Source organism: Porites lutea, chromosome 12, assembly GCF_958299795.1.
Source record: "Porites lutea chromosome 12, jaPorLute2.1, whole genome shotgun sequence".
Classification (NCBI taxonomy): domain Eukaryota; kingdom Metazoa; phylum Cnidaria; class Anthozoa; order Scleractinia; family Poritidae; genus Porites; species Porites lutea.
The window spans coordinates 751,957-772,968 of NC_133212.1; the positions used below are offsets into that span (position 1 = coordinate 751,957).

General features: G+C 39.2%; 2 protein-coding genes across 2 annotated transcripts; both read left to right on the top strand.

The window, feature by feature from the left end:
* The first annotated feature begins 6 nt into the window (after positions 1 to 6).
* On the top strand, positions 7 to 16,885 carry LOC140921840 (ectonucleotide pyrophosphatase/phosphodiesterase family member 3-like). Its single transcript, XM_073371840.1, has 24 exons — positions 7 to 76; positions 544 to 586; positions 993 to 1,084; positions 1,499 to 1,578; positions 2,706 to 2,828; positions 3,628 to 3,703; positions 3,844 to 3,877; positions 4,361 to 4,459; positions 5,122 to 5,197; positions 7,619 to 7,727; positions 8,155 to 8,198; positions 8,721 to 8,799; positions 9,143 to 9,174; positions 9,987 to 10,054; positions 10,345 to 10,398; positions 10,709 to 10,778; positions 10,869 to 10,956; positions 11,911 to 12,095; positions 12,759 to 12,816; positions 12,910 to 13,061; positions 13,851 to 14,070; positions 14,466 to 14,595; positions 14,914 to 15,085; positions 15,738 to 16,885. The coding sequence occupies exons 1-24, from the start codon at positions 7 to 9 to the stop codon at positions 15,894 to 15,896; spliced, it is 2,313 nt and encodes a 770-aa protein (XP_073227941.1). The 3' UTR covers positions 15,897 to 16,885.
* Positions 16,886 to 16,988: 103 nt separating this feature from the next.
* Positions 16,989 to 20,998, top strand: LOC140921211 (uncharacterized). The gene is made up of 3 exons (XM_073371189.1): positions 16,989 to 17,695; positions 18,488 to 18,578; positions 19,584 to 20,998. The coding sequence occupies exons 1-3, from the start codon at positions 17,104 to 17,106 to the stop codon at positions 19,726 to 19,728; spliced, it is 828 nt and encodes a 275-aa protein (XP_073227290.1). The 5' UTR covers positions 16,989 to 17,103; the 3' UTR covers positions 19,729 to 20,998.
* Positions 20,999 to 21,012: the final 14 nt, after the last annotated feature.

The window sequence follows — 21,012 nt, forward strand, 5'->3', positions numbered from 1 at the left end:
AGCTAGATGGCAACGTGGCTAGCGACTGGGCTCGAGGTCCGGTTCAAGGGCGATGTTATGCAACTGCTGCAGAGACGTTTTTAGGGCAACAATAGGGCCATTTATACGAGGAAAAATAAGTAGAGGATACCTAGAGATATAGTGTACAGTGGCAATATGGGCGCGATATCGCCCAGCAGGACCGCGAATGGCGCACTTTTCTAGGGAGTTTCGGGCACATGCTCCTCCAGGAAAATTTTTGAGATTGAAGTTATCTGAGATGCAATCTAGTGCATTCTGGACGCTTAAATTTAGCAATTGCCATCCGACAATTGTTGCAACGCTGTGTTGCGCGGAAAATTTTTGCTGCGAATTGTGCCGTGTAACATCGCCTTGGCCGCATTGTTTCGAATTTTTACAGCATTGTTGCCCTAACAGACCAGTGCTTTTTTTGGAGTTATATTATTACTGTAAACGTTTAGCAACGAACTTTCCACTTTGGTAACAAGATTTGTCAGTGGCTGTTTTGTTTATTTCTTTGTTTGTTTGTTTGTTTGTTTTCAGGCGGAGAATTACCTGGACCTGCAACAGAGTGCAATGAGGAAAGGTAACTTTTGTTATCATTAAGCTGATTTTTCTTGCTTTATCTGCTAAGATCAATTGGCTTATTAGCCTACGAGCAAGCGCCCTAGAGAGCTAGCCCGTGTACAGACCCCCCCCCCCCTCGATTTTTCCTGAGAGGAGCGGGGAGGGGGTCTGTACACTGGCTACAGAGAGCTTGCTCGCAGGCTTGTGGCTTATTAACTCGGATATCGACGCCAAACCTACATTCAGATTTATGTCGTCTTAGATAACGACTTCGCGCGTGCCGATCGGCTGGGAGGTAATAAGTAACTGACTCGAAGAATCACTTTGTTTACAAGCTGCAAAATACTCAACTCGTTTGAAGTTAACAGTGAGTTTTAGTCTCCTTTTATAATTTCATGTGTTTATCCATTGTCGTGTATAACCAGATCAACCAAATATCCAGTCATTCTTATTTCAATGGATGGATTTCGACCTGACTACCTGGAAAGAAATATCACTCCCAACATTAATTACCTTGGTAAGAAATTTTCTTGAGTATGTAAGATGTTTGATTTTGCTGATACCTCGTTTGCCTTTTTATATACTGTCGATAAAAGACCGTTGCTCCTTTTCTTAGACCAGTAAACCGCTTAGAAAATAATGACATTAGGACATTTCCGAGTTCCAAAAACTCTCACATTCAAAACAAGGCTAAATGCAAAAGAATAATTTTATTTGCATGAGTATTAAAACAATTTTTATATCAATGGCATCGTACTTCGCTTCGCTTTGAAACAGAGGCTGGGGTAACCCGGAAATGTTCTACACGTATTTGATCGTCAACATCTTACTTCAGCGGAAACTTAGCAAATAACGTTATTACATTTTGGAGGAATATTTGAGTGCCGATGTTTGCTTACTTCTTAAAACGTTTTTCTTTTCGTAATAACAGCTAAAAACGGTGTGAGGGCGCAATTTCTACTGCCTCAGTTTCCGACGAAAACATTTCCAAACCATTATTCAATGGCAACGGTGAGTTATTCAAATCAACAGCGTCAAAGTTTCTTTAGAACCCTTCGAGTAGTTCTATAGGCATCATAAACCTTACTAAAGTATAAACCTCTCCCAAAGTTTGATTAGGAAAGATCCATTCTTGACCTAAGAATTCGGATTTGTGTTATTTTCTCCTAGAAATGTGTGGGAGGTCAAATTCAACAGTCTTAAGCTACAGTAAAACGGGTAACAAAAAACGCGCAACTTGTTTTGCAACATTGCTGTAAAACGAGTTGAATAGCAATAGCCGTATTTATACTAGAGGACGTCTAAGACGTCTGAGACGTTTAAGACGTCTTAGGCGACTTAGACGTCTCGTATAAATACGGGAAACGAGGCAGACGCATTAAACGTCAGACAAATAAAACGTCTGAAGTTAAGTGCGTCCGATCGACGCACTTAACAGATGAATTAGTCGTCTCAGACGTTTAAGACGTCTAGTATAAAAACGGGACGCACTTAACAGTCAGACGTTTAATGCGTCTGGGCGTCGAAGACGTCTGCTAGTATAAATACGGCCAATGTTGGGCGTTTTTGAGTTACCAACCACGTTTGAACCAAGTTGCACGTCTTTTTGTTGTCCGTTTTACCGTACTTTTAAACACGTTCACTTGTAATGGTGGGGAAAGATAAAACAAATCACGCAAAAAAAAATCAAATTTCTTTTTAAGTGAAATCTTAAGATTTAAAAAAGTACTATATGTACCATGTAAAAGTTCTTCTCAAACTCATCATAATTCATAAAGAAAATACAAAGGAAATTAATGTTTAATGGGTGTTTGGAAATCAGAGGAAAAGCTGCTCATTTTTGTATCCTTAGTTTCTCCTTCTAAAATCATTTTGTTTGAGAAGTAATATCGAGCATTCGACACAGTGTTTCATCACCAGATGAAACATCTCGAAGTAAGTCAAAAATGCTCCGCTACGCGTGGTATTTTCAACTCTCTTCTCATGCTTGATAATTACTTCAAAAGAGGTTTCATTTAAATGGTAACATGGTAGGATTTTGTTCACAGATTTAAAAATTAAAAGGACAAATAATCCTGCCAAAATTTTTAAATGCTTACACCCCTCGTGTTCTACCCATTTTCATTTTTTATCAACAGGGTCTCTTTCCATCGCATAGCGGTATTGTAGCTAACAAATTTGTAGACAGCGCGCTTAATGGCAGTTTTAGCTATGGTTCACCAGCATCTGCAGATCCTATGTTATGGTGGAAAGGCGAACCTGTGAGTAGAAAATATTAAACTGATTCATGTGGGCATTGTTTACTCAAGGGCTGATGGTTTAACTCGATAAGATTAACCCACCACCTGCCAAAATTGTCGATGGTATTCAGTACAGTTCCAGGGATTAGGGGGCGATTTCGGGTTCAATTGTAGCTGGAAAATGAGGTTATTTGAGAATCGAATAATCATCATCTACATTATCATCATCATCATCATCATCATCACTCCAAACTAACTGACGTATAATTCGATCAAATGAAATCTCAGAGACATTTAGAAATAAAACTACTGAAATATATGAGAAACGAGGCATTGAAACGTAGCACCTGTTATGTTAGAACTGAAGACTTTCAGAGGTCAACGGAAGTTAACTTAAGATCACGCGGCGTCCTATATTAATGGATCTCATTCATGATACCTGCCGTATTAGCACATAAACAAACTATACTCGTGATACTTCCCTTTTTAGAAGGGATCCTAAACTGATAGCTTGAGAACACAGCCGGTATTTCTCGACGCTACCACTGGTTTCCCCACGAAGTGACTTCTCAGGAACAAGCGCAAATTCTATCCTGATGGCGCGTCACTACCCAGATCTTTTTAGTGCTTCTAATTGATTGAAAATTTGCTTCAACCAATCAGAAGCACAACTCAGATCTTGGTAGTGACGCGTCATCAGTATGGAATTTCAGCGCCCGTTCTTCAGACGTTATTTCGCCGGAGTCGTTGGTGGTGTCGCCAAATGTCCGCTGTTTTCTCAGGCGAATAAAATGATAACGACATATTTATTTCCTTTCAGATATGGACTACCGCCGTGAAACAAGGCCTTGTCTCTGCCTGTTATTTTTGGGTTGGTTCTGAGGTACCAATAGAAGGTAAGATTATTTCATAGAGGCGTAAGTGATAAGGAGAAACGAAAAGCATTAGATTTGTGAGAAATGCTAAGTAGCTTGTAGAGTTCGTTATAACTGCATTGTTCTTCATATCAAAAGTAACGACCTACAATTTCTTCCAGGAATTTTGCCCAACATAACATACAAATATAATCAGTAAGTATCTTTTCATACGAAGGTAAGGCAATAGTCTCAATTTAATTTTGGGCGCGTGCATTATTTATTTATTTATTTATTTATTTATTTATTTATTTAAGTTGCGTGTACATTTAGTTCGTTTAATAACGTCTTAGTTTTGCTTTGCGTTATTTTCCTCCCTTATATGTGTTGTCCGCGACTGTGCTCACACGGTGGTTGGCTCCTCCTAAAATGTTCTGCAATTGGTATAGGATTTAATGGCGCCGAAACCAATTGTGGAATTGTCCGCATTTTAGGCATCCTACTGATGAACAGTTGGGACACGTAGATATATTTTTTGGCAACTACTATAATTTGCAGTCTGTCTACTTTGAATTGAATTGAATTGAATTGAATTCATATTCATTCATTCATATTCACAGTCATTAATTCATTCACTTGATTGAGTTGTTACCCCAGTACAGTATCAATGCCGTTTCAATATTGTTCTTGAATTGTTAGGTCGCATCCGTTCAGCGTACGCGTGGATAAAGTACTCAGCTGGCTGGATCTACCTGTACAGGGAACCCAGGTTGACCCGGAGAAAGATGATGGAAGAAGGTAAAAAATTAGTCAGCACTTCCTGGTATAGTATGAGTCCATCTACAACAAGACGATTGAAATCATCATATTTCATTTCCAAGACACAAACGTTCAAAGTGAAACATTCAGCAAAGAATTGCTGCATGACATTAGTCATGCCACACAGTTATCGATTTTACATGTCTCTAAAGTTACCAAATTTTCCCCAGAATGTGTAGCGCATGAGATATTAATAGGGAGCTTTAGCATCGACGACGGTAACAGCGGCGAAAACGTCAGTTTTAAAATGAATTCCCGTTTTTTCAATCTTTGTTGCGTTTATTCCAATTTGCTTAAAATGGCAAGAGTAGGCGAATTCCCTTGAGTTGATTTCCTGAGGACCGCACTCAAGTGTAGAGAGAGAAAAAGAGATTCGTCGTCGCTTGTTTACGTCCTCCATAAAACTTGCAATTAGGCATTTTCACGTCGTAGTCGTGCAAGGACGGTAAAGAAATGTACAAAAAGTCGTGATGCACGTGCAAAGTTGTTTGTTTTGCGTAATAAACCTATTGCTTTTTTTGACGTCCTGGTTGCCGTCGCCGTCGTCGTTGCTAAAGCTCCCTAATAGTCACATATCAGATATCAACATTAGATTCGACAGTTTCTAAGTATGAGTTTTTATGCCTGTTTTTTCTATGCAGACGACCTGACTTGATCACCTTATATTTCCATGAACCGGATTACACAGCCCACAGAAACGGCCCTCATGCTGACCAGGTGAGATTACACTTGCTTAGTGCCTGTACGGCGTCTTCCCAGGCCTTCTAGGCCAATGCATTTTGGCGACGTATCCTAGACGAACGGCCGCTCGGACTCGCTCGGACCACAAGACTTGAAACGCAAAGGCCGCGCGGAATAATGAGGCCTAGCGACTCCCCGAGGGGGTACTCCGTTATAAGGGCTTAATGGGGGCGTGCGGCCAGCCAGGGTATGTTTTTCGGGATTTTTGTCTTAAACAGGGTATCGATTTTATCAATTTTTGTCTTAAACAGGGTATCGATTTTGTCAATTTTGTCTTAAACAGGGTATCGATTTTATCAATTTTTGTCTTAAACAGGGTATCTTTTTAAATAGTTTTGTGATTGCCAATGGATTAAATAAGAAAGAGTTTCGATATTTATTATTGTCTTACACAGGGTATGGTTTCGGGTTAAATGTCTTTAACAGGGTATTCAAAATCGGAATTCTGTCTTAAACAGGGTAGGAAAATCAGCGATTTTTGTCTTAAACAGGGTCAGGGTATGAGGGGCCGGACCGCACCTCCCCACCCAAGGATATATCGAGTACCCCCCCCCCCCGGGCTAGCGATTAGCAGAACATCTGCTCCTGTTACCTTACCAGATAGGTACATTGGAACTTAGATTCAGCGAAGTGCCACTGGACTGTGGAAATTTGTTCGTTATATCGGGGGTTCGGTATATCGAAAACCTCGATTTCATAAATTTTGGGCAAAACAAGCAAAATGTTCGTTATATCAAGGTATAGTTAATGATTAATTTCCAACGTCCAGCATGATCCGGATCTGAACAATTTCTGTAATGAACATTTGTATACGAAGCTGTTGTCTCAGTTCAGAGCTGTACAATAGCTATGGCACTAGAAACACAAGAACAGGCAAATAAAACTGCTTTAAACTACTGTACACATAAACTTTATCCTCGTTGGTCTGTTTCGCATTCATCTTTAGCAAGAGACTATAAAGGGGACAGAGAGGCCATCCCCCATATACACCCTATTCCATAGGTAATTCGTCTCGAGTTATTTTTAACACCACAGATCTCAAGGGGGATTAGACAACAGCCAATCACATAGCGCGAATGTGTTCCGCGTGGATGACCCACGCTGAGAGCCACGCGTCCTTCACGAAATGACGCAGAACAAAATGGGGGAAGACGCGGAGAGCGATTTTGCTATTCCTTTTGTCGACGAAAACGACTACAGCGAGATTTCTGCGAAAGCTGTGTCAGCGAAACCGAAATTAAAAAAGAATCGCCCTTCCTCTCTTGTATAGAGCTAACAGTAGAGCAGGGAAATCCTTAACACACTGAATATTCTCTCAGGATCATTTATAATTTACAGTTTGAAGAGAGCAATTTCTGGTTTGATGTTTATTTTTTTCAGTTTTTATAGCGATTATTCCTACCCACTTACTTTATCAATTGTAGGCGAACCCTCCTAAAGCTGAATTTCAAGGGACCATATTCAAGCTCAGAAAGAGAAATAAAATTTCGTCGTTGCTTATTTACGTCCTCCATAAAATGCGAAATTAGGCATTTTCACGTCGTAGTCGTGCAAAAACGGGAAAGAAATGAACAAAAAAGTGTGTTGCACGTGCGAAGTTGTTGTTTTGGTAATTACACCTACTGTTTTTTTTTTTGACGTTCTAGTTGTCGTCCGCGTCGTTGGATCTTAAACTCCCTAAATTGTACAAACGACCGGTTTCAATAGACCGGCGAAATTTCTCATTTTATTAAAGCACTAAGGTTACGACAACTTCGAGTTGAACTGATTTCACAGGTTGTCAAAGAGTCCAGCGATTCCTTTTTCCCAGGTGAGCGCCGACTCATTTCGCTTCAATAGTCAGGAATGCTCTCGATCTTTTTACGCTTTTATTGCCTCTCACCCGACATGTTTTGCACGGTGTTTGGTCATGCGAAACCTCCACGAAACATCCACGCCTCGCGCGAGGTATAACTTTATCCCGATTCTAAAAATAACTCGAGACGAATTACCTATGGAATAGGGTGTATATGGGGGATGCCATCTCTGTCCCCTTTATAGTCTCTTGTCTTTAGCCATCCTTCGGTCACATGTTGACATTTATTCGTTATATCGAGTCGAGTCGAGGTATATTTTACGTTTGCGTTTCTGGATTGTGTTCGTTATAACGAGGATTTCCTTAAATCGAGGTTCGTTCTGTCGAGGTTATGTTCCATACATTTTATTGTAATTTTGGTCGGCCTGAAGAAAATCGTTCGTCATACCGAGGACTTCGTTATGTAGGTTCCGCGTTAAATCGAGGTTTCACCCGTCTGTACCGGATTTGCTTTTTCAGTGTTTTGTTCTGTTTTGTTTTGTTCTTTTTAATCTTGTATTGTTAAGTTGCTTTTTCACCCTTTCTCTGTGTTTTTGTTCCAGACGAATGAGCAAATCAAGATAGTTGATAGCATGATTGGACGTCTCTGGAGCGGTTTAAAAGATCGATCTTTGGAAGATAAGATAAACATCATTTTAGTCGGTGATCACGGTAAGTGTTTTATTTTATAAAGGCTTAAATGTGCGTTCAATTGTGAATTTGATGCGGTAGTGAAAGTTAAACGAAAGTGCAATTTTGCTAAATTAGCTTCTTACGGCACAACCAGTCTTGTTGTTTAACTAATTGAACTTTTCAAGGTAGGTGCATTATTATTATTATTATTATTATTATTATTATTATTGTTATTATTATTATTATTATTATTATTATTATTATTATTATTATTAAAACTTGCAAATGTGTTGTTTACCGTGAAGTTAAACGTTTCAAGGCACGTGCAAATTTTTTGTTTTACCAGTTAAGACTAGTTAAAGTTATGAAGGCATTCTCCTTGTAGTTATTTTATAATACTGAAACCAGGAACAAAAAATCTCCAGCCCAGTGTATTGCTATTAATCTTTCTTGTCTCTCTGGCTAGGTATGGCTCCAACAAGTTGTAGCAGGGTGGTCTACCTAGATAAGGTATTTCTTATATTTGTTACTTTTCCTAGTTTGGCCTCTTTTAGTTTTGAGAGTAACCACCAAAATCTTCCTGGATTTCGTTTTTTTTTTTTGTTCAAATTAACGCTTTTATTGGCAGCTTATTGGGATCACTCAATTTCAATCAAAATATAATTAATTAAATAATTCAAAAATTATTTATTGGTGGTGAAAATAAGACCGTGTGGTCAAGTGTTTTTGTGCCAACGTAAAAATGAAATCAAATTGAATTCTTTAGTGACAACAACTAGTGCTTTTTTATTTCATATCAATGTTGATCTGTATTATTTATACAGGACATTGCTTGTTTATTTGTTTTTGTTAACTAGTAACAGTTTTTTAACGTTGTTAAACAGTGTGGTCAAGTGTTTTTATACGAAATAAAAATGAAATCAAATTAAATTGTTCAGTAACGAAAACTAGTCCTTTTTTATTTCATATCAATGTTGATCTGTATTATTTATACAGGGCATTGCTTGTTTATTTGTTTTTGTTGTCTTTCAGTTCAATGTAACGCTGAATGACATACAGTCTCCGCAACGGTATGGCGGTACTTTCATGTCAATTAACCCCAAGCCTGGAGGTAAGTGATATTTTTAGTTCTCCCTCACACCAAAAGCCTGCTAACATCGTGGTTTTAAGGTTTCCAGCACACTTGTTTGCTAAAAAGCTATCTTGTCTTTACGTAGCACAGTTTGACATATTCCTTTGATTCCTCAGTCAAAATGCGGCGAATACAGTCGCCCCTCATAGCTCCCTTTCGTCTTTGTTTCCTGGCGACGGGGAGCGATGAGAGTCAGCTCTATTCACAGGCTGAATTGAGTCAACAAACAGCAAAATCAAATCCTACGCGTTCAGTTCCGATCCTTTTTGGACTGAATGTTGATGCCTCATATTTAATTTTTTTGATTATAATTCTTTCTTAGTTACTGCTGAAGATATCGTGTCTCGTCTTAAGGTAAGCTCATCCTGCTCCACCATTTTAGCCTGTGTAGCAGGCGCCGGATTTTTTAGGGCGAAGGAAGAAATCTCGGGGACGCTCGAGGGAAAAAAAGGAGAAGGGCCTCTCCCCTTCGCGTGTTCCCCTCGCGCGGCCTGTAAAAAAGCTCTTAACCCGCTACACTATTTTAGTTGTTGCCACAAATGAAGTCGAATCGTGATAGAAGGAAAAGCAGAGGTTGAGTTGATCATATGTTTTTTAGTCACATTACGTCAGCTATGAAGAAACAGAACATTTTCTTGCCTCGTGCCCAGGCGTCTCTTTTGTGGTGAATCCAGTCCATAGTCCTTTGCGTTAGCCTGTATCCTTCCCAGACTTATAACTCGTATTAGCTCTAGATATGAAGAAGAATATTTCTCATCATACAACATAAATTATGACTGAGCTATACCTCTGCATTCTTATGTTATAGCTGCTGTCCAATAAAATTGCCTGTATTAGTTAATTATGTCAAGCACAATGTCAAAGTAACAAAAAAATTAAGCCAACATCATTCTAAAAGTGCAGTGAAAACTGTGGTGAGAATGAATAAAAGATTAAGGGAGGCAGATTTATACCAAGTCTTTATTTCATTCTAGTCCGAATCATTATGACAAGAATGCTAATGAGATCCGGTTTACCAAGATATTTCTTGTCAAACTCTTCCACTATGCAAACTTTCTCGATGTCTTTAAAGCAAGTAAAATGAGGTAGAGGTATAAGCTCTCAAATGTGTGGATCTCAGTGCTTTTTTAATATTTAATGGGTTTTTTTGGTTTGTTTGTTTTCAGTGTAAATCTCACTTGCGAGTGTTTTTGAAAGAAAATTTACCAAAGCGTCTTCACTACTCGCACAGCAGGTACGACTCAAATTCTGCACAGTGATGGACGGAAGGCGAAGAATGAGCACGGGCAACGGAATTGTGAAAAATGGGAACAAAACCAAATTTTCAGGTGCTCGTTGCCTTGTTCCCTGATTCCAGTTCCCTGTTCCCAGTTCCTTGTTCCCTGTTTTAGTGACATCCGCGCAATGATACCTTCCAAACTTAAATCGGTGCTCATATTAGAAAGAATTCAGTTCTTCAAGCTTATTTACGGGGGCTAGAAAGTACCACTTAATTAGTAACAATCTTTGATCGTTGTTAAACAGGAGAATAGGAGAAGTCGTCGTCTACGCTGAGGATAGCTGGCAGATTGGAACCAAGTAAGTGGTTAATATTCCATACAGACCTGATTCCCCAACACTTCATTTTCCTAAGAGAGGGTAGGGCACGCGAAATACTCGCGCCCGTGAAAATTTACCACGTGCGAAGAACGTGAGTGGTATTTTTTATGTGCACACGTATTTCAGTCGCTCCACTATCCCTCAGGAAAATGAGAGACAACTTGTGGACTACATTGACCTCACTCAAAAATACTTTTAAAGAAGTTAAATTTGTGTTTTTATTTCATTTACACGTGCTAACATTTCAGCATATGTATTTTTTTCTTTTTTCCATTATTTTTTGCTCAAGTTCAACTTCTGGACTGCAGTATTGTGACGGAGGACAACACGGCTATGACAGCTTAGATGAAAACATGAGGGTAAAAGTATTATTTCTCTTCTTGTGTACTTTATTTTATGACAACCACGTCATGTGTTGTTTGAGAGATTCACTTTGTTCCTTTTTTTAGACCCTCTTTGCCGCACATGGTCCTTCGTTCAAGAATGGAGAAGTAGTTGAACCTTTCCAGAATACTGAGATATATAATTTGATAGCAGGTAAGGTCACAGAGTATAACATGGCAATTCAGATATCTATTACATGATGTAGCATAAGCCCCTCCCGGGGGGGGGGGGTGGGGGGACTCCGCATATGAAAGGGGTGGGGATGCTCGTCGGAAATTTTGAATTAAACCCCTAAACGAGACCGATCTGGGCGTGACCCAAGCTTTTTATAACCCCTAAAAGAGACAACCATGTTAAAACTCCGACAATAGATACATTTTTATATTTTTTTGCGTGCAACCCTAAACGAGACCTTCTCGGCTTAATATGATGGCGTTTTGCCCAGAACACCCTAAGTGAGACCAAAATCCGAAATTTACACCCCTAAGCGGGACGACGAGCATCCCCACCCCTTTCATGTGCGGAGTCCCCCCCCCCCCCGGGCATAAGCATGAAGCCTTTTTTCCTGGGGGTTGATAAACGCGCGCCTTGATTGGCCGGCTGTATCGCGCGAGATTTTGCCCAGTTTAAAACAATTGTCGGAAAAGAAAGAAAATACTTTACTTGTGTTATATATACGAAAACCTGATCGGTTTATTAGACGTTATTTTACGGCGTCGTAAATTAAAATACGTAATTTGGCCAAAGGAAAGCAAGCTACAACGAAGACATCTTTGCATTTTTCTCCACAATTCTTGGTGGATTTCTTTAATCTTTGGAATTGTTCGAGTTACCACAATATGCGAACAATCTTCAGAAGGTTTTCGGTGATAAGAGCAGTCGTCGGAAAATTCACGAATTGTTCAGACTTTCAATTAACATTGCACTTTCCAGAGATGTACTGTGAATTTTCCCAGGTTACTCGTAGGAAGTTCATTGTAATAACAATAATAGTATAAATAGCATTTCTTACATGATGATGGATAAGGTTGTACCCCGTTTTTTACAGCAGAAAAGAAGCATTCTTCGAGAGCCTTTGTAATGATAAATCTTGCTTATTGGTTCCAGGTCTCCTCAGACTCAAACCTGCCCCAAACGATGGAACGCCTGGCAGTTTATCTCACCTTCTGGACCCGTGTGAGAAAGCTGTAGATTATGAGTCAATAAGTGACGGCAATTTATTTCAAAACGATTCTTGTCGTTATCCCTCGCAACCGCGGGAATGCAGTAAATGTGTTTGCCCTTATTGTCAGGTTAGCAGGGTCTTTTTCGTTTTCTTTATGCAGCTTTTCTGAAAAACCTTCCCAATGGTAATGGCGCCAACTTGTCTCATGAGGGTTGTCCAATACTCCGACAAATTTATACATGGCATTGCATTACAATACTGTACAGAGAACGAAGTAAAACAATGAGAAATTTAACAAAGCTATACATAAATTTGTCAGAGTATTGGACACGTATGGTACTCATGGGTCCGTTGAGTGGGACCCACCCTACCTAAACCCACAACCCCATAAAAGATAGACCAGCCTGCTTGCAAGCTCTCTGAACCTTCCCGCGAGAGAACGCTCCCACGCACTCGCGTACCCTTTCACATGCGGCTTTAGCGCGACTTCTCGCGACTCCGCTGAATGGAGAGCTTGCTCGCAGGCTAAAGACAGACAGTAAGGGTTGTCAGACATGAGAGGGTCATACCATTTCATTTCTACAAGACGAGACCTGCAACTTTCGTTCTTTTCCGAGATGGCTAGAACATTTGATCATTTGCAAGGATCAGGGCAAGGCCGGCAGCTCCGACCCAATTAATCAGTCCAGTTGGTGTTTATTTCTTCAGGAGCCACGTTATCGATCTAATCTGATCCTCTAAACCAATTTTTTTGTAGCATAACCTAGGTTCTGTTTTTGATTACACACAGGTGAACGACACTGATGTTGCTCGATATGACAAGTTGCTTGACTTAAATCAAAATCAAAGTAAGAAATCGTTTCTCTTTTATTCATTTTCTTGCTAAATAATTCAGTTATCGTAATTTTTCGTAACGCGAATGATTTTGTCTTCGTCCTTAGCATCCCAGCTGTTGGAGATGCATCTCCCGTGGGGGGTACCCCAAGGTGGAGCAGGTACAGGGGGGTGCATACTTACTCAGCAGGATTTCGTGACGGGCTATAGCACCTCTCTTCGTTTACCATTATGGGTAGCATACAAGCTTCACGGAGAGGTACGTACGGAATCTTTCTTAGCAGTGGCGGATCCAGGGGCAGCCCCCCCCCCCCCCAATTTTTAGACCAAACCGAGGCCCGAAGGACCGAAAAAAATTTTTTTAGGGACCGCCCCCTCCCCTTATTTAAGGGTCTGGATGACCGGCACCCCGCCCCTTTATCTCGAGGTCTGGATCCGGCACTGCTAAGTCCTACTGAAAAACATACAACATGAACTGGTACATTGCACCTACTTTCCAAGCAGTATTAGTCAATAATTTTCAAATGCATCAGGGTGAATGCCATCTTTGCAAATAAATAAGTCTAGAATACTAACAAACTGAAGAAGTTAAATAAAAATATGATATCATTGTCACAGTGAAAAACAATAGCCCTTCCACACGCAAATTCCCCACCTCTGAAACTCCAGGGAGTATGGCTACAAGCTTTGGGAGAGGTGAATTCTGGGATCGTTTTGGGGGGACAAGCGTTAGTTATGATTGGTTGATGGTATTCAAGGCAGCCATTGACCAATCACAAGTAACGTTTTTTCACCCCAAAATGATCCCAGAAATCGTTACGCTGATAGCTTGTACCCATTCCCCCTTAAAGTTTCATGATTAGGGAATAGAAAGGCTTTTTCTAGGCGGGGGAAAACGGGCGAGAACTATGAAATATTAGTTATACGCATGTTTATGGACTTTTTCGAAGAAAATCACCCTGTCACAATTAAAGCTTAGTATTCTTTGTTAATAGATTATAGGTTTAATCTTTTAAAGATTTTCATGCACACCTTTCTATTTACATAGAAAGCATCTCAGAGTGCCCCCAGAAGAAATTGCTTCCGGCGAGACATTCGATTAACGGATGGCCATGCCTCTCTATGTACTCATTACTCCCGTTCAGGTTTTGACCGTGGTCACATGGCACCCAATGGCGATTTTGATACTTTTGATGTGAATGATGAAACGGTGATGAACTCGTTTTTACTGTCAAACATTGCGCCGCAGCACCATTGGTTCAATGCTGGTAAGAGCTCCCGAAAAACATTGATTAATGTTGGAGTTATTCAGACTCAAAAGTAAGAACCATCCTCACAAATAGCACAACACAAAAGCACTGCTAAGTAGCTTTCATTTGAGTGGTCACGCTTAGAATTTTGATTCATTGACTCAAATGTTATAACCTCTTTATTCAACATAATAAACAGGACCACAGGAAAGTTCTGTTCAATAGCTTTCATTTGTATCGTTGGCATGATGAATTAAGTAAAACTCAGTAACTTTTAAAACAATAAGATTGATCGAGTAAAGCTACTGTGCTTTCATGATCTTCTCGAGGAAAAACTTTGTAAACCTTCCTGCTTTATTCAAATAATATTGTATGACTCAATGCAATCATTTATTCAGATCTTTTGCCTCTAGGTATCTGGTTGTTTCTTGAGAAGATGGTACGAGATCTTTCAGTTAAATATGAGTACGTCTACGTCATATCCGGTTCAATATTTGACGAAGATGTAGATGGGCAACGAGATGATGACGACAAAATCACGAGGTTAGTACCCAGGCTGTCTCTGTAAGAAAGGTTGTAAAATCTGAATAAGGCTTACCTTAGACAATCCGTCTTCGTTGAAGAGTTCGAAAACATAATTTTTTGTTAACTGTATTAGATAAAGACGGTTTTTCATTGGGGTCGCTTTAGTAGGGTTATCTTCGGGTAAACGAACTCAATAGGAAGACATAAAAGTGCTGTATCCCTATATCTTTTTAATTAACTAACCTTTCTTTGCAAGAACTGTTTCTACATGGATTAAACGTATGTCAAAACTTGTAATGACATCAGATGAAAACTAGCAATTTTCTCTTCTTTCAGGTGGCTTAAAAATGACACAAGTTCTGTTGCAATTCCCACTCATTTCTACAAAATCATTTTACGATGTGACAGTAGCAACAAAACGTATTACAAAGAAGTGCCAGGATGCGAGGGTCGTCTTGACGTTATTTCCTTCATACTACCTCATCTGAAAAGCCGTCCATGCAGCAGGGTTTGTGTCTGTGAAACTAAGATTAACAACTAGGTTTCAACAATTACGTTCAAAGGGGTTCACTTAAGTTCTGTGAAGGTAGTCTTTGGAGAAAAACACCACTGTCGAAAAAAAATAAATACCAGCTTTCCTACAGTATTTGCAAATTAACTGTGGAGTACTTGTTGAAAAGGAACTCGCGAAATGTGTTAAAAATAAAAATCCTGAAGAATCAGAAGCCTTCCAGCAAGAAACTTGCCTTCAGTTTTTGGGTTCGTTGAGGAAGGAGACTCCATGAAAGTTGCTTTTTATTTACTAAGGTTTCGTCGCTGTTTTTACTCCCCAAGTTGACTGACTAGACTTACAATGGCTATAAGGCAAAAAGTTTAAAGACAGGGAACAATCAAACGGTTTTAATAAACCAAGGAAACTATGAGATATTACGACAATATTAATAATGGAAGTTTATATATGTTACTGCGCCGTTAAGGTTCTAATTTCAATCTAAAAAATGGGGATATATATTAGCTGTGGGAAAACCGTTACAATATTTTACTGCTAGACTGAAAGACTCCTATTCGTGAAATGCAGTAACATTTCACCTCGGAAGTATTTTTAGGCAGTAAGATGATTAAACTCTCATTTCAATTAATTTCCGTTTTCTCTGTTTTAGGTTCAGTCTTCTTCGGAATACCTCTTAGAACATACAGCAAGAGTTCGTGATATCGAATTGTTGACGGGAATCAACTTTTTCAGCGGACTGCCTGGTGGCGAGCAGGCGCGGCTTAAAACAATATCTCCAGTCAAACTGTGGGACACTATCACAAGTTAGACCAAATAACTGTTAAAATAGAAATGATGTTTATATGAAGGGATTTTAAAAGTATAGTTTAAGTAAAGTATAGATATTCTCCTCTCTTAAAAATCCGGGTCAGGCCGCATTGAACCGAGGTCGATTCGCCACTCTCACGTAGCTCATAATAAACCCCTTTTGCCGCCCCCTACCCCCCCACAAAAAATGTATAAGAATTCTTTTTAATTTCTCCTTGGTACGTTCGTTCAAGAAAGCGAAATTTGGGGGAGGTGTAAGCAAGGTGTGTTTTGAGCATTGTAAAACTGGCGAATAAAATGTCGCGAGCCATTTGAAATGCAGAATTTTATTGTCCCAAAAAGTCTTGTGATAAAGTATTACCTTTCACAGTCTCGTTTTCTTTTCTCGATCATTTAACATTAACTCTTTAGTCTCCTACTATGTACTAGTTAGGAGTTATTTCGTCTAAAGAGAACTTCTGGCTTAACTGGTTTTCTCTGTTTGGAGGTCAAAATTTCAAGGTTTTCTGGTTAATTTCGCCAGTAATTTTTAAAAACTATATCGGGGTCCGGACAAGCTTCTTAAAGTCTTTGTTTTTTTTCATATTTACTCTTAGGAGTGACGTAAACTTTACAACCATGCATTTATCAATTAAGAGGCTTTTTATTTTGACAGCAAAAAGGTAAAAAGTCATCACGTTTTGTATGTTTTTTCTGTTTTGTTGTACATTAAACTCTCCAAGGTAATATAAGACCATATTTTCAAATTAAAAAACGGAAATTCTTCCCATTTGAGTAAAGAAATATTAGTTTTCAGAAATATATATAGTTTACTGTATTATCATAGATTGTAATTCGTTTCAATCAAGCGATTGATATGTAAAAATTTTAGGCATAAACAAAGCTTCTATGTTTCAATATTAAAACGGAAAAAGGACTTATTTTTGTCTTTTTTGCCCGGATTAACTTATTCAACGCTCCAAGTGCTAAAACCTCGGTAACTGCAATTTGGTGCGCAAATTCTGATTGTTAGGCTGATATGAATCGTACTTACCCAACAACCGGTCCGAATACCACCTGCTAAATAAATAAATCAAGCGGTGTGATTGGTTAATAGTGGTTGACTACTATTAAGCCTTCGCGCCGTCATGGCTGTACAATTTCCCTTGTTTAGATGAAAAAATTACCCAGAGCAATGGCCTTTTTGTGACTGTGCAACTTTACTTTTTATGGAAGAAAACGATCCAAGGAATTTTCGCGTTGTAGAAGAAGCGGAAGATGAAATATATGACAAGATAAAAGAGTTAAAAATTTGCTTAGCTGATGCTGTTGAGGATGAAGACCGAATCGCCGAGGCTGATGCATTAAGTTTTCTGGGACTTGCGTTTTATAAACTCGGTGATTACACCACCGCAAAAGAATACCACGAAAAACATCTCCTATTATCACAAGAGTTGAAGGATGATAAAGGCGAAAGAAGAGCTCATTGTAATTTAGGATGTCTGTATAAAATAACAGGTGATTTAACCACAGCTAGAGAGCATTTTACAGCTGCACTGAACATTGCGAAAGAAAGAGGAGATAAAAGGCCGCTAGCGAAGATATATAACAATCTTGGGAATATTTACGAGTTGGAAATGAACTACGAAGAAGCGCTTAGTTGTAACAAAGAAAGACTCGCGGTTGCTAAGGAGCTGAGGGACCAGCATGGTATGGGAAAGGCTCTTGCAAATCTTGGGAACTTGTGTCATGTTTTAGGTCATCTCAGAGAAAGCATTGCATTTTACGAGGAACTGCTGGACATTCTAAGAGCTAAGTTAAGTATGTTCTCATTGTAAATGTATAAAACTAATTGCATGCCATTTGTGAATCAAGTGATGATGCTGCTCTCGTAGTGCTCAAGCGGATAAGTATCCGGCTTGAATGGGATTGAAATCACTGACGCACATACGATATCGATTATTCAGTGAATTTAGTATACGTGGAGCGCAGGTTAACAGTCAGTTTATTCTGACACTTCCGATCACCACATAATCGCTGAGTTGGCTTGATTGATTTGGATTGTCAGTAGTCAGATCATTCACCCCTCTGTTAACTGTTTTTGGCATCTTAAATAACAGTATTGTCTCATGTAAGTTGTGAACAATATTTACATGAAAGAGGAAATACAGACATATAGAGTTAAATTAAGTAACAGTGGCTTTGTTGAGGAAAAATGACAAGGAGAATTCGCCCCCCTCCCCCTCCTCCCCCCCGCCCCGCCCCCATGTAAGGGAATACGGATTCCGTATTCCCGGAAATTTTTACTTAAGGACTCCAGAATCCTGGGATTTGGAATCCGGAGTTCGGCTCAAGGAATTCGGAACCCCATTGAAGATGGAAACCTGGAATCCTGGGATTTGGTATCTGGAATACTGCTCAAGGAATTCGGAACCCCATTAAAGATGGAGATCCGGAATCCAAGTTCCACTGACAAAGAATCCGGAATCCACGGCGTGGATTCCAGAATCCAAGACTGTCTTGTATTTCCTTACATGGGAGGAGAGAAAACCTGTCATGAGGAATACAGGTAGTCGCGTGAACCTAACTCTCACTTTTCTTCACTTCAACCAGGAATACTCGACACTTTGGCTGAAGAGGAATCCAATTCAGAGGACGAGGATGATCTAGTTGATATCGATTTGGTCGCACTAGAAGCTGCAGCGTAAGTTGCGATTAGTCTTAAAACTCATTGAAAGATTTAATAAGATTACTGTACTAAAGCGTGTCACCGGACATATCATGTGATCTTTGGAGAGCCAGATAGTGAAATCTGTAACTAGCGGACACCCTTGAGGGGTTCCCTGGTGTCGCTTAACTGAGGTGTTCGCTGTACTCAGATTGGTTTTACTAACAATGGGGAGAAAATTGAGGACTCGGTGACAGTCAGTTTACGAAGAAAACGTTGTAACAGCTTTGTGTCATGTTTCGATTCAATTAATTCCATTCTCTCTGTTAAAGCAAGTTCATTTGTATCTTGATCGCACCCACTGCTCACAAATCCGTTTGAAACATTTGATAAACTTACACTATTTGAACGTTTTGATAATGGTACTCCTAACATGGTGGACATGAAAACTCATGACGTAATTCCATCTAACATGACGTCACCACATCGTGAAAACCATAGATTACTAAAGTGTGACGTCATAACAATTAAATTTCTGAAATTATGGGATTTGTCAGGATATTCTGAAAGAGGAATGTCCAAGAGGCCTACTTGCCAAAAACGAGCATTTCGGGGCAAATTGTCTCTGAGATGTTTGCCGGTGATACTCAGAAAACTCCATTCAAACCCTTCTAAATTTTTTTGGGGTCGACCCAAAGGGTTTGTGTAGAGTTTTCTAAGCATAACTGGGCTTCCATTCCAGAGACAATTTGCCCCGAAATGCTCATTTTTGGCAAGTAGGCCTCTTGGGCATTGTTCTTTCAGAATATCCTGACAAATCCCATAATTTCAGAAATTTCATTTTTATGACGTCGTCACTTTAGTACTCTATAACTATTATGGCTATAACCCCTCTCCCCTTGTCAGTTCTTCATAACGTCCATTACGGCCCCCCTCCAATCCTAGAAAAGGGGAATTCAAATATGCCCCATTTGAATAAGGTGAAGGTCGGGGGGGGGGTCACTGTACTCCCTTTAAAAAGCATGATATTCCATTTTCTAGAGAGGTCAAACAGAGGATGGAAGACGAGAGACTAGCAGAAGAACAAGCACAGGCAGGCGCTAAAAAGAAACGAAAATTTAAAAACCCTTTCAAGAAAAGACCAAGAACAAGAGAGGAAAAGATCGAAGCCTGGTTAGAAAACTAGCTTCTCGAAAAGCGGATTCACGAAACTTTCCCATCGAATTATTGTCATAAATTAGGCCTTTGTGGGAATAAGATGAACATAATTAATGCTAATTATGTGTATAAACTAAATTATACAATTATGATGATAAAAGGAGGAATCACAATGTTGTGCAATGTAAAGTTTACTCAGTTCTGTGCTCGAATGTTGTCATGTCATAAGATTTAAAGGCTGTTTTTGGTAAAAAAAAAAAAAGCGCTAATTTTTATCCTAGTCTATGGTTTTTCTCGTGTGAGAATTTTCTTTCAACTTACCTGCTTAATTGACTTATTTTTTTATTACTTGGAATTCCAAAACCAATAAAATGTAAATCTTTTGTAAATTAAAATTATCAAGCAAATCTGAAGCCTATGGAGGCTCCGGGTCATGGGCTCCGAGGCAAATAAAATAGTTCTCAGTCGCGAACAGTTTTCAGGAAATTGAGGAGATAGAAGCAATAGCTAGATCCCAGGCCACTTTATTTTGTTCATCGTCCACGTCGCAGACATGCATAACCCTGGGGGCCTGGAATCAATCGCAAACACCAAATGAGGATATTTGAATTAATTTAAGCGTCTATAATCCGCATTGTTTCAACGATGGTAGCGCAAAAAGACTGTTCCAGAAACAACAATTTTTTTCGGTGAATAAAACTACATTAACTTGTTGTCTTCTCAAGTATATAAAACGAATTTAATCATTACCTGCAGAAGAAAGTGTATTATTTATACCCCTTTGGCCTAAAACACTACTGAAGAGCAAATAGTAAACTGTAATATAAGAGACTTTGACTTATTGAATAAACTAAGCTACGTAGAAACATACAGCCGCTCAGGCTTGAAGTTTTTTCGTGTCCACCTAGGTAATGTTGTCTGGAATAAAAAGAGTGCTATTGTACAAAAACGCTAAAAAAAAATCAATATTATGGTGAAGTATACAATACAAACCGTAAATCCCGTGGGTATTTTCAAAGTTTGTTTTTAGGGCAAAGGTTTACGCATTTTTTATTAGTTGCGATGTACCGACGAGAGCAGGTGGTTGTTTGTTGTTAGTTCACCTGAGTTTTAAATCAAACGAGAGGCACAGATTAGCCGGGAGTGATTAAAAACAAGAAGATCAATGCTTCTTGTGGCCGTAATAACTGACTTAACAGTCAATAACCTTAATTCTTTAATTTTCGGCAATTTGTTTGTGATATTACGTATAAGCGCTGAAGTACGTTTTGGAATGATTTTTTACGAGCAAAGCAAACTAAAACACCGAAAA